At 40.6% G+C, this 13,227-nt stretch overlaps 1 protein-coding gene across 1 annotated transcript in view; it reads right to left on the bottom strand.

Moving 5' to 3' along the window:
- The window catches only part of SMARCA2 (SWI/SNF related, matrix associated, actin dependent regulator of chromatin, subfamily a, member 2), a 164,357-nt gene that overhangs the window by 121,826 nt on the left and 29,304 nt on the right, over positions 1–13,227 (bottom strand). The window contains exons 6-10 of the mRNA XM_046665065.1: positions 13,065–13,227; positions 6,580–6,706; positions 4,457–4,630; positions 3,190–3,363; positions 455–625 (exon numbers count right to left, since the gene is read on the bottom strand). The exon at positions 13,065–13,227 is cut by the window's right edge and continues 5 nt beyond it. Coding sequence (XP_046521021.1) covers positions 455–625; positions 3,190–3,363; positions 4,457–4,630; positions 6,580–6,706; positions 13,065–13,227 — 809 coding nt within the window. The remainder of the gene's footprint in view (positions 1–454; positions 626–3,189; positions 3,364–4,456; positions 4,631–6,579; positions 6,707–13,064) is intronic.

Here is a 13,227-nt window from a genome sequence, read left to right as displayed (position 1 = left end):
TCCAAAAGCATCCCAAAGCTATCTCTTCTACGTTCCTCTGGCTTCTTTAATCTGTACACTGCATTTTCTTCTTAATGCTCATTCCAGTTTCTTAACTCAGCCGTCCCCCAGCACAACGGCATTACACTTAAGCAAACATTTATTTGCATCCATGGTTTTCCTCTTCCTATTCAGCATGGGTACTTAATTTTCAAATACAGTATGAAACAACCAAGTATGGACTGAATTGTTTGCGTTTAGTACATCCTATCCATTATGTCCTCATCAGATACGTCGTCTAGTAAGCCCAATCAACTCTTTCGTGCCATGCCCATTTATATAAGCAATTACTGCAATTCAATAATATAAATCTTCCATTAGGGTAGTAAGGAGTATTTATCACAGAGCAGCACATGCCTTAAGCTGGTCCCTGACCATACACCCCCAAGTCAGCCGCCACCACGAGGGCACTCACCTTCTTCCGCCTCCTCCTCTTTTTCTTCTCTTTGGCTGCTTGGGCTTGCTTGTGCTCCCAAACCAGGTTGGTCAGGTTGGCCACATACTCATCTGTCTGCTGTAAAAGGTAAGCTAAACGCCTGTCTTTCTTTTGATCGATCAGTTTTCTATAGCCCTCTTCATCTTCAGCCTATTAAGGAAAGAAGAGCATGATCAGAGCGTAATAAAAGTTTGCAGACAACACCTTTTTCCACTCATTCCCCACTGCCGATTGTCTGAACGTTGACTGGTGGTGAGTGCAGCAAACCAAAAGATCCAGGCTGCAGGAGTTCCTGCACACCGTCTGGACTGGGGGCGCACGTGGAAGGATGATGCCCACGTCCCAGGACACCGAGGTCCATTGCAAAATCAGGACACATAGCCACACTATTTATGTGATGGGAGAAAGGACTGTGAGTCGACTCTTTGTTCTTCTGTGTTTCTTTAATGGCACAAAAAATGTTAACATTTGACGATTCATCATCTGAAGTTTATTCTTAACGTTGTATTTTGGAAATTTTCAAATATAATCAAAAGTGGAAAGAACAGTATACTGTCTCATATAACCAATACCCAGCAACAAAAATTAACTCGTGGTGACCCTGTTTCACTGCTGCCCTTGCCCCACTCCTCCCCACAACCCCAAACTGGATTGTCATAAAGCAAATTCTAAACATAGTATCTTTTCACCCATAAACATTTCAATAAGCATTTCCAAAGGCAACGAATCAAATGGGCTTTGAACGAATAACTTCTTATACTTAAAAGCATTACAAACCCTGTGGTTGATAGGAAAGGTCAAATCTGGGGGATTTTTGTCACAGATCTGCACTGCATTATGGGCCTAGGTGACTGGAGACAAGTCATTTAGGATCTGCAGTCTGACACTGCTGAGCAATAAAACAGACACAATAGTTCCCACCTCTACCTCCCATTAAGCAACATTATGAGGTTAAGTGGAATAAAAACTCTGATATACTCTGAGCCATTTCAAGAGAAATCTTTTTTATACGTCCCAATAAAAGGACATCTCAAAAAATATTTTCCTCATGCAATGCAGCATAAAAGAAACGTGCTATAAAATCTTCAAGAGGCAACTCCATTACAGAAAAGCTTAGGCTCTTCAGTCCAGGGGTGTCACTCCAGCATCTGCCCGAGTGACAGCAGTTTCATCCCTCAGTCTAGCTGCTGTCTGCCCCGTGGATGAGCAGGAACCTCAAACGCTATTATGACTCTAATTGCTTTTGGTTATGGTTGATCTCACTTGAAGAAAGAGTGATAAAAAAAACTTCAGTTTCTCTGTTATCTGTATATTCCATCATTTAATTGCAAAAATTAATGATTTGCACATGCCTAGTCATTAGTGTCAAACCAATCTGTTACTGAAGTTCTAATATAGTTTCACTTCAGTCAAATCACACAAATTTGACTGCTTACTGCTCAGATTACTATAACAGGGTCTCCTGAGCTGGTTAGAAATCTCTTGGACAGTTCCCTCCCTCCCAAAAAAAGTGAGGCAGGAGAAGATGGTTAAAATTTAGTAGGACCTGGACATAGAGCCTTTTAAAATATGGTGTTTACTCTCTGGACTCCAAAAAATTAATGAAAACAAAATGCAAAGCGTAATACCAGCAAGGAAGACAGTGTCACGTGGAATTTTCCAGGGACATCATAATTATGGGCTGAAGTTAATGACTTTATCTTCATCCAATACTCAGGCATTATGTCCCAGATAGAATCTGTAAGTCTCCTATCATTAGAGATCACACATTCTTTTCCAAAATCTAGTGTACTTTGAGGCTCAATTCCAAAATTAAATGATCAATAAAACCAAATATGCAGGCCAATGATATAACCCAATCCCTTCTGTGTTTATATATTCATTAAAAAATAATACTGCAAATGTAATGATTCATGAATAGCCTTTATCAATGACATGGCTATAACCAAAAAAAGCAACATTTTAAAATTAATTTAAAAATCACTTTTTACACTGTTAGAGAAAAATTTCTGCCATTAAAAAAAAAAGAAGGGGCCAGCCTGGTGGTGCAGCAGTTAAGTTTGCATGTTCTGCTTTGGTGGCCCAGCGTTCACCAGTTCGGATCCCAGGGGCAGACCCACACACTGCTTGTCAAGCCACGCTGTGGTAGGCATACCACATAAAAAGTGGAAGAAGATGGGCACAGACGTTAGCTCAGGGCCAGCCTTCCTCAGCGACAAAGAGGAGGATTGGTGGTGGATGTTAGCTCAAGGCTAATCTTCCTCAAAAAAAAGAAGATAAGTACTGAGGCTTCAAAAAAGAGAATTCTTAGATTCCAAGACACAACTTACTGAGATATTCATTCAAAACAACTTGTGTCAGTTTCAAAGACACAATATTTTAAAAAGAACTGCCATTTTCATCCTTCCAGATCTGGTTATCAAAACTCCTGCAAAACACAGTACCTGCCTTTATGCGAGAAGCTATAACCTGAAGAGCAAAGCCACCCCAGGACAGAGAAATACTATACTCATCAGTAGTAGCCCAAGATTTGTGGCACTGCATTGTCTACGAAAGAGAAGGTGTTTTTACCCCATCCCTGTGGAGTTCAAAGGAACTTATTAATATATTTGATAGGCAGCTTTTACTCTCTCCTTCTGCCATGGCATATTTAACATTCTCAATACAAGCAGAGGAGAGGGGAGCATGTTCCTGGATTCCTGCGGGCCCCTTACCATCAACCTCCGCATTCTCTCCTTTTCAATCCGCTCCGTCTCTTTCTTCTGCTCCCTTTCAGTGTTGGCGTGCCAAGTTGCCACTGCTTTGGAAAGCTTCTGGATCTTCCCAGCCACAGACCGATGGTACTCCTTAAAATCTTTTGCATGTTGCAAAATACTATTCAGGTATTCCTGAAGGATCCGAAGGGAGGAGAAAAGAACACTTAAAATCTATTTCCCAATGTCCTATGAGCTTCCAAATAGTCCAAGAAAACTCTCAATGTGCATTAAACAACAATGGGAGACTAGAATCTGTTTTGGGATAGGAGCTCTGGTGTGTTTCCCGAGCTGAGGTGTGGGCTACTGCCCGGTGGGAAAGACGGCCTCTCAAAGTTTGCTTGGGTGCCAGCCTGCTACAGAGAAACCTCTGACACCTGGAGAGTGTGGCCACATGGAAACTGAAAGATCAAACATCAAGGGAGACCTACAAAATGGTGATGATAAAATTTAAAGCAAATCCCTCTCAAATAAACCTGAGGGATATGGATATTTCCAGTGAGAATCATGTCATAACTGTCATGTTTCTTCTGCTCTAACTTAAATACCTTAGAAATTGTGACTCGAAATAGGTTTATAGGAAGTTAAAACCACCATACACTTTAAATACAGGAGAGCAAACATGTACCCTGATTTACACTAAAATCCAACATTTTTCAAAACAAAACTGGGCTCGGCACTAAATGAAGCACAGAAAAACAGAATTTATAGGATTATGACACCACATCAAATCCTACATCAAAATATTTCCAAACCCCTAGAAAGGAATGTTTTAAAATATCTGCCCCTGGGAAACCTCCAGCTGGGCTCTTGAAAAGCCCAGGCTACTATACTTGTGCTTGTCATAAAAATAAACGGTTTGCTGTCTTCTTTCCTTTTCCCCAGGATTTTGCTCCAGGAAACCCCCATGCCCACCCAGTCAGCAGCTTCTCATGGGATTATGAAGATGGCGCCTGACTGGAATTAGGAAGCAGCGTCCTTCACCTCATCCTGCTACCGCTCATCTGTGTCACCCTGGCAAGTCACCCATTTACCTGGCTTGGCCTAAGTTCCCTCGTCTATAAATGATGTGGTGAGACTACATAAGCTCCAAGGAACCTTTCTGTTCCCTCACGTACCCACTGCCCGCAGCAGTACATTTTTCAGTCGTTGGATTGGATGAATCCATCCAACTCCGTAGTTGGACATCTCTGTGAACACGAGGGCACCCAATCCCTGGCCCGCGTACCTGGTGCTTCTGCCGGCGCTTCCTCTCCTGCTCTATCTTCTGCTGCTTCTCCAGCTTCTCGGTCATGCGGGCTTCCCGCAGGGTCTGCCGCTTGCTCCGTTTGTAAGCTTTGGAGTTGAGAGCTGTCTCCAGGGTTGTGTCCCGGCGCATGCAGGCCACCACCTCCTGTCTCAGCTGTCAAGAGGGGAGCAGTTAGAGAGCCTCCCCAGACGCAGGCCACTCTCCTGGACCCTGCCCTTCTCTCCTTCCCATGTAGTGGAACAGAATGAGGACTGGACAAGCTTCTCCACCACAGTTGGCCTTTTAGTAAATGAAGGGACTAAATCATGCCAAAGGTATGTGGTGTTTTCAGAGATGGCATGAGTTTTATTTCCAAATAATTCAAATAAAAAGAGCAATGATAGCACTATAACACTAAAAAAAGGTAGATGTGGTCTTGGATTTTTAATAAATTCATTCTATTTAATTATTCTAATGATACGAATTAGTTAATAAGCTTTTAAAATTTTTTACTTCATTTTAAGTGCCATAATAACACTCTCTTTGTGTTTAAAGATTAACTTTAATGATGCTCTGCAAAAAGAATAGAAGAATTACTTCCTGTTCGTGTACAGTAGCAGCAGATACTCAAACAATGTTAATTCAAGTCCCATGTAAAAGATGGGAAATACTAGTTTGGCTTCCTCCCACTCCTAACAATGATATTCTTTGCAAGATATTTAAATTTTATACTATATTGTGGACTTCTTTGAAAGGATCAGAAATATAATATCTTACGCATATTGTATGTTATGTGGTGGTAGTGGGTGGGGGATTGGGAATATACATCAAAATTATTATTTTATAGTCAATTGAATCTGAAATCAGCATCAATCACAGTTAATTTCATTGGGAAACTTCAGAGATAACAGATTTTTCAATAATATCAAGCAAAAATCAGAAATCAATAAGAGTCTGGCATAGTGGAGCTAATCTGAATATAATCTTATTACTGGTTAATAATTATTTAGCAAAGTTTTATCAAACACTTTGTCAATGCATTTTATGAAGCCACCTATAAGAAAGAAGTAAATGGACCTCGGAGACTTTTTCTTTCTTTCTTTCTTTTTGAATTTACACTGAACTCTATTCTCACAAAGCTATGGCCAAGCAGCACCCTGCCACCACTGATGCCCTCTTCTGATATTATAACCAATAAGGCAGATGTGCTCCCAAGTTCATATGACAATAGCAAGTGAGGTGGCCCTGTGATTTTAGTCACATTCTCCAAGAGACCAAATCATGCAATTCAATACTTCCAAACTACTTCCATTCATTAATAATTCACTTTGCACACCCCGAGACCTTAACCAAACAAATCCATCTGACTGGCGGGGAAGCACTCCTTTTCTCCTCTGACTAAAGGAGGCAGCGTGCGGACCAGGAGACCCGCACCTTTTGGGTGCACAAGGCAAAACTCACCAAAGCGAAAATTAGCTCTACTTCATTCCACTAATCCACTGATTTAGCAATTATAAAATAGATCATTATGCTAGCTTTTATTAATCAGTGACTACTAAGAACCGTAGCGAGAACAACAGATAATAATTGACTGATTAGCCAATGGGTGGGTCTGATGTCCTCAAAGGTTCCAGACTTAGGTTCTGATGAATAACCAACAGTTACAAAACATAGTTTTATGTATTCCTATAAATGATGAGCTATTCATTCAGTAGAGTGGCTATCATATTTGTTAAAATTATTGTCACAGTCACGGGTAGGATTTTACATTTGTGTTTGCAAAGACGCTCTGATCTACCACTTTCTTGTTTTTCTTTGGAGGCATAAAGGCAAACGTGAGCTATGTTCTCAAACTTTCATCTACGGTAACAAAATGCCTTACCTCTGACTTTGGAAACCAAAAAGAAAAAACTGTCTCTGATATAAAGAAGAGCAAAACAGAATAATAAGCAGTTCATCTTCGTTATTTTTAGCTCTATGCTGCTGGTCTAAAAGATACACTATTTTACTAAGTTTGTATCTTTATAACAAGACTGAACAAACTCAAGGAAACCCACAGATCACACTCTCCAACAATTACATTTATTTCCTACATCTCAGAGTCACTGGGGAAAAGGTATTACCTGACGTTGGAAATTGAGTAACCGAAGCGCTTTCAGTTCCACGGTTGCTTTGGTTCGTAAATCTGGTGGCAGAGAGCCAGGCAGATTTTCCAGTTCTTGTATCCTATGAGCTATGCGAGCCTGAAGTCTAGGGGAGATGATAAAATGGGGGAGGGGAGGGAATACACATTACAATTTAATCTTAAATGATAAACGATAACCTGATTGATACCTCAATTTCTGACACCCAACTAGATTTTCTGACGTTAAACAGAGCAAAGCTACCTTTGCATTAATGCAGACAGGTGCTGTATGTCACTTAACACTCTGGCCTCCTTCATAACCTCGCTCTGACACCCACGAAAGAAGGCTCACAAGACGTCTAGGAGGAAACTCAAGTGCCATCGCTCGCTCTGAACAGAGAGAAAATGAGAGACAGGCAAAGTTGCCTTGCTCCCAAACGCCCAGCCAGCCAGGGCGCAGAGCTGAGACAAGAGTTTTCTTTCTCACTTCCAGCTCTGTCCTAAGGCAACCCGGCCATTTGCCCTCCTTGCCAAGATGCAGAGGACGACGGCCGTTAAAGCTGAGTGAACAGGAGCAGTTTTAGGTGCTGAGGCCACAGAAATCAGCCGACCCAAAACATTCAGACAGGGCCCTGCCAACCACAACCACTTCCTCTGCGAGCAGTGCTTGCTTGAGAAAAGAAAAGGCTAATCAGGCATTTTTAAAAATCGGGTTTGGGACAGCAGAGAATGGTAAAGTAAATGGTATTTAAAAACTCAGAGTTTCTAGAAAAGGATTGCTGCGGATTCTCAGTTTAGACACTATCAAAATATAACTGTAAATGTTCTGTCATAATGAAGGCAGAATAGATGATAAGAGACGTCTCGCTTTCTTCATCCATTTGGGATATTATTCCTGTTATCCATATAAACGCCTGGTTTAGAGTTCACCTGGATCCTATTCTTACAAATAATCGCATGCTATTTACATCTACTTTTAGAACTACCTCTCCCCCAAATTTGGGGCAAAACTATCTTGGAAGAGACTTCAACAAAGAAAGAATAGTAATAAAAAAGGTACTAAGTTAAACTAAGTTAACATTAACTGCACTAAGTTAGCTGCATTTAATGCACCATTATATTTAATTCTCCCTCTCTCACACCCCTCCCCCCATCTGTAAGGTAAATGTTGACAGGGTCCCATTTTACTGAAGAGAACACTGAGGCTTGGAGATATTAAGAAACACGCAGACTTCACAGTGCTCGTGAAGGAGGGAGCCGAGACTAGAACCTTCACTAGCCCGACACCAAAACCACCACAATCACACCGTAGATAATTCGAATACAGTTTCTAACTGCAACCTGTCCTGGATCTCAACTATAAAAGTTGATAATTAAAGATTCTGTTAAAAATTAATATTATGGTTTTGTCAAGCTTTATGATGCTGTATATTAACATGAAAAAGCAAAACCTTCTGTGACTTAGATGATGCAAAATATCTTAATAGGTCATACAGCTCAAATACCAAAATGGGTGCTTTAAAAAACTTAACAGTTGTTTGCTTTGGGACAAAAATAAAATGTCATCTTTTTCAAAACTTTAAAAATGATAGTAAGGGAAATGCATTATTCTTCATTGACTTTACTGAAAATAATATTTTGACGGATTCTGATTTTATTTGGTACATACACATTATTAATTCTGATTTACTGAATGATTTATCATCAAAATGTGTTATTATTAGTATCATCACTGTCAACACGACATTATTTCAACTATGCATACCAACACAAATAATAGCACTTTTAAACAGTTTAACCAGGCAACAGACTAAAAATTCGTTAGTTCAAACAACAATAAATTTTCATCAATTTACTCTTTTGGTCAAATTCTTCAAACTCTCCCAACTTTCTTACACATTCCTTTTACAATTGATACTCACGAAATTATTATTTTTTTGACTGTATGAAACAAATATCTCCTTCATTTATCCAATTCAATTTCTTAAATATCCACATAGCCCAAATCTCCAAATACAGCAACCGATGACGCATCTTAACAATTAGGGTATTAAGACAAAAATCCATTATAGATGTTTTTCAGATATATAATTTAAACGGAAAAAGGCTAAACTGAAACAATTTCACTTTTGTAGAATTAAGCCCATACGAAAGGAAAATTAAATATTCTAGTGGGGTGAGATGAGGGCCAATGATTGGGTTACTCTGCGTCCTTGGTTCTGGATTTACTGCAGACCTTTTTCATTTGAATATCCCAGAACTCAAACTATCCCTTAGTATTCTGGTTAACTCTCTTTGACAAAGTGGGTCAGGTGCTAAATTAGAGGAAGAGTTGAATTTTCCTTAATCTTCTGAAGGACTATGGAATTAGGACTAAATAAATAATCTTAGGACAACTGGGCTGACAGTGTAAAGATCAAATCACACTGAACTGGGAGTGTGGGAGTTGGGGAGTGCAGAGGGGAAGGAGGGAGGTGGACAGGTGGGGACTGGGGTGGATGGAGCGTTGGGTGGCTGGGGAGCTGGGGACGGGGTGCTCTTCTTCCTGAAATCACTGCTTCTCCAAAGGGCCTAGTAATTTGCCAGTGAATCTCAGATTCCCCAGCCCAAAAGAATCTTGCTTTTAAGCAAGAAGTACTAAGTGTCAACACACAAACTACAGGAGAAGAGGAAACGTAGGTCCCATAGTAAAATTACATGCACTTGATGCAGCACATGGGGGGGTTGGTTGCAAAGGTACAGGAGGGGCTCCTTGAACGTAGAACATTTTCTCTTTTTGTTGTGGTGGTAGTTAATCGAAATCTTCATTTTAAATAACGCTCCTCTCCAGACAATTTCATCTTCCCATCAATGGGATTCAGCAGGTAGTGTGATAAAGAGATTCAGGATTCTAACTTCCCGAAACAACAACAGATGTAATACTGCATAACGGCAGGAGACTCATTTAGTGTCCTCGCGAGTACAGAAAATGGAAGCAGAATTAGGTCACTCAGGTTTTTCATACAGATGGAACAGTAAATCAGGAGGGGTTACTGTTCTGGCAAGAAAAAGAGTTCCATTAAAGGCAACAGATATTTGTTCAGGTCCAGAGGAGAAGTTTATGCTTCCTGTAGGAGAGTTATTTGAACAGAAAATGACACTGGTACATTTTGTTCCTTCCAGGAGCTGCGTGACACTTTTAAAAGAAGAGAGAGGGACACTGACTTTTGGGAACTCTGCTCATAACATGGCCCTTGGTAATTTTGGAGAAGGAATTTTCAGGGTTGCAATGGAGACCAGGGCAGGACAAAAAACACGGTAAGCAGACAATGCTTGCTTCCTGAAGCAAGGAGGATGTACCCCTGTCTTCATGCTAAATTCTGACTTGATACCAAGGAGGGCTGACAGAATTCAAAGACGCTCTTCTCAAATAAACTCCTTTGAATGTGAAATACACCTCTCATGCAAACATTTGTGGAATTAGTTTACATGCTAACACGACAATACCTGGAGTGCTTTTGCCCCAACATCTAACTCTAACTAGAAGAACTGAAGTTAGGTGCATTGAGAGTGCAAAGAAAGTGCGCCAAACGAAACAAAACTAAACAAAAAGCCCTGGAAATCTCTCTGACATTTGCTACAGAGAAAAGCAGTAAGTTCCATCATAAGAGAAAGATGGTCAAAAAGAAAGGATCCAACTTAAATGGGAGCAAAATGTTTTCCCTGGAGAGCTTGTGCAGATCTGAGGCAAAGAGTGCATATGCAGAAACTTATTTATGCTATTACTGAATAAAGAAGGCCAATTTGTCAAAATCCTGATTTTATGATGAACAATGAAAAGCAGCCAAGTGACTTAAAAGTAAAAAAAATTTATGATTCTGACAATTGCCTTTCAATTTTCATAGACAAGGTAAGTGATATTACAACAGTCAAAGAAATGAGCATCTGTTAAAGAATTTCTGACAGATGACTTTTGCTCAAACTAACTTTATAAAATCGGAAAGGAGATTTCTTTTTTAAACCTTGCTCAAATCCTCGACCAGAAGATACACTGGACCCCCTTCCAGTTATCAGTGCCAAAGGCTAGGGAGCCATTCTCTCAAAGAGGGGCAAAAGGAAGAGCGTTTCTTAGCTGTCTTGTAAAGGTGCCTAAGGAATTTAACCTAACCTTTTTTAAGGGATAAATGTCACATCTCTGCAGTCGAACAATTTATCTTCATATAGGCAGAAGCCAGCTATTGCCATATAACTAAAGAAGACAAAAGATGCCCCTGCGACCCTGCCAGTTATATACCTATCCTTCTCGAGATGGCCATGGGAAAGCTCAGGCCAGAGGACCTACCAGCTTTTTGGACCCAGGGTTACCAGATCAATTATTTCAAAAGCTATGCATGTTTACAATAGAGGAGACATTTATCAAGTAACAACAGTAATACATAAAATAGCCATTCCACCACATTTTGCAATGCTTATAATGTAAAAAATACTGATAGATACTTTTTTTTTTTAATTGATACAGGAGTGGAAGACTAAAGCTTTTCACACACTGGAATAGGCTAAACAGTACTGCTTAATACTTTGGGAGAGCATCCATTAAGATCACTTTCAAAAAATGAGTTTATTACAAGAAAGGTCTGCAATTAACATTCTGGTAAAAATGACAAAGAAAATTTAGGAGTCAGCAAAATACACACACATAGACAACACAACACAAGTTGATAAGAAAAACAACTCTGGCTGTGTTTCTAGGTAAAGAGAGTGTCTATGTTATGAGGGTAGTTCACATGATTTAACAAAAGTACTGGTAGCTTTGTATCTTCAGAGTAGGAAAAAAAAATGTTAGCTCTTAGGAAGTCAGAATTTTAGGGTAACTAAACAATATTCCTCTCTCCCATTTATTGTCTTTTAAAAAATAAAACTTTTTTTATTCAGTAGCAACATAAAGAAAGGCCTGCATATGAATACAATTTTTCTGCCTCAAATGAGTATACTATGCTAATATTTGACTTAGCAACACACAGCAATTATTCACCCAACAGAATCTGCCTATCAACACTGAAATATCAATTGATGATGAGTATCTAGCTCTCTGGGGACACATGCAATGCTGGAAACAGCAACATAAAAGCTCTCAATTGAGGATTAGTAATAGTAATGAGAGTAAAGTTGTACTCTTCATCCAAACACCTACACACATTTAATGGCAAGTTACTGTAATTTCTGTCACAGTAACTCTCAAAGCTGATAAGTTAGTATTTTAATCTAATAACAAGTCAGTCGTGTTTTTCAATAAAGGTTAAGGTAACATTTTTAAAGGGAGCCTGGACATTCATTTACTAACATTCTCTATAATTTTTGAACTCTAATTTTCTTTTAAACTAGATCATATTTGGGAAGTAATAATAACGGCTAATGTATTGAAAGTCTTTGTATCATTTTATCTTCTCCCTACAAGAGGTTCTAAAATACCCTCTTTTAAGATATGAGGAAACTGAGTCACAGAAAAGAGATATAACTTGACGAAGGTAACAGCTAGTAAGTGGCAGGGCGTGCTTTCTGGCTAACTCCAGAAACCAGTCTTAGCTTTGTTTTACCTTGACTCAATACTTAGTGGACGCTGTTTTGTTTGACATTAACCATTCACATCAGGAGTCAGCCAACGTCAGCCTGTGGGCCAAATCCTGCCTAGAGCCTGTTTTTATAAATAAAGTTTTATTGGAAGACAGGCAGCCCATTATTGTCCATGGCTGCTTTCACACCCTAAGGGCAGAGCTCAGTGCTTGGGGCAGAGACTGTACGGCCTTGCAAGGGTAAAATGTTTACTATCTAGCCCTTTACAGAAAAGGTTTGCCAACTCCTGACTTAGACAAATGTGCCAAATCAAGTGAAAAGTTTCTGGAGTCAGAGTTTAAATAAGGACCCCATAATGAAGACACTTACATAGGGCTTACTCCTAAAGTTGGACCAAACCATAGACCAACAAATGCATAAATTAAAACAAAGACTATAGTCTACCAAGCTCCTGAGGTATGCTTTGAGTATCATGAGATGTGTCATCAACCTGAGGGTCAGGCCAACACGACACACTCAATATCTGACCAGCTCATAGCCATCACTGAAGGGCAAACGGACAAACCAGAACAAAGCAGTGCATCAAGCGTGAGATGACCACTTTCTTGGAGCCGTAGGATGACCGGGCTGGGCTTTTGATCCTTGCATCCTTAGTGCCTAACACAGTGTCTGGAATGTCTTAGGGGTTGACCAAAGTTTTCTGGCTGAATGAAAATCACAGTCCGGCCAACCCAGAACCATCAGAGGACCCCTGCTCCCCACCCCAATGGCAAACAAACTCTTCTCTGCGACTTCGTTCTGAGATCATTCTCCTAGCATGAGTTTCGGCCTCCCTTGGCCTTTCCCTTGTCCACCAGGAGACAGGGCGCCCCCAGGCTTGGGGGTCCCAGCAAGAACACAGCCCCGGAACCCCTCGCGGGGCGGGCGCATTACCTATATTCCCGCTCCTGCAGAATCTCCACGGGGTCCAGGCCTTGCGGCTTCTGAATGGGGCTGATCCGGCTCTGCTTCTGCTGCAGCTGCAGGATGGGCGAGGGCTGCCCCGGGGCCGGCTGCGGCACGGAGGGCCCGGGCACGGCGGCCGCGGGCGGCGGCG

This window comes from Equus quagga, chromosome 6 (assembly GCF_021613505.1).
Source record: "Equus quagga isolate Etosha38 chromosome 6, UCLA_HA_Equagga_1.0, whole genome shotgun sequence".
NCBI lineage: Eukaryota > Metazoa > Chordata > Mammalia > Perissodactyla > Equidae > Equus > Equus quagga.
The sequence above is the reverse complement of the archived record's forward strand: the minus strand, read 5'-3'. Positions and strand labels throughout refer to the sequence as shown.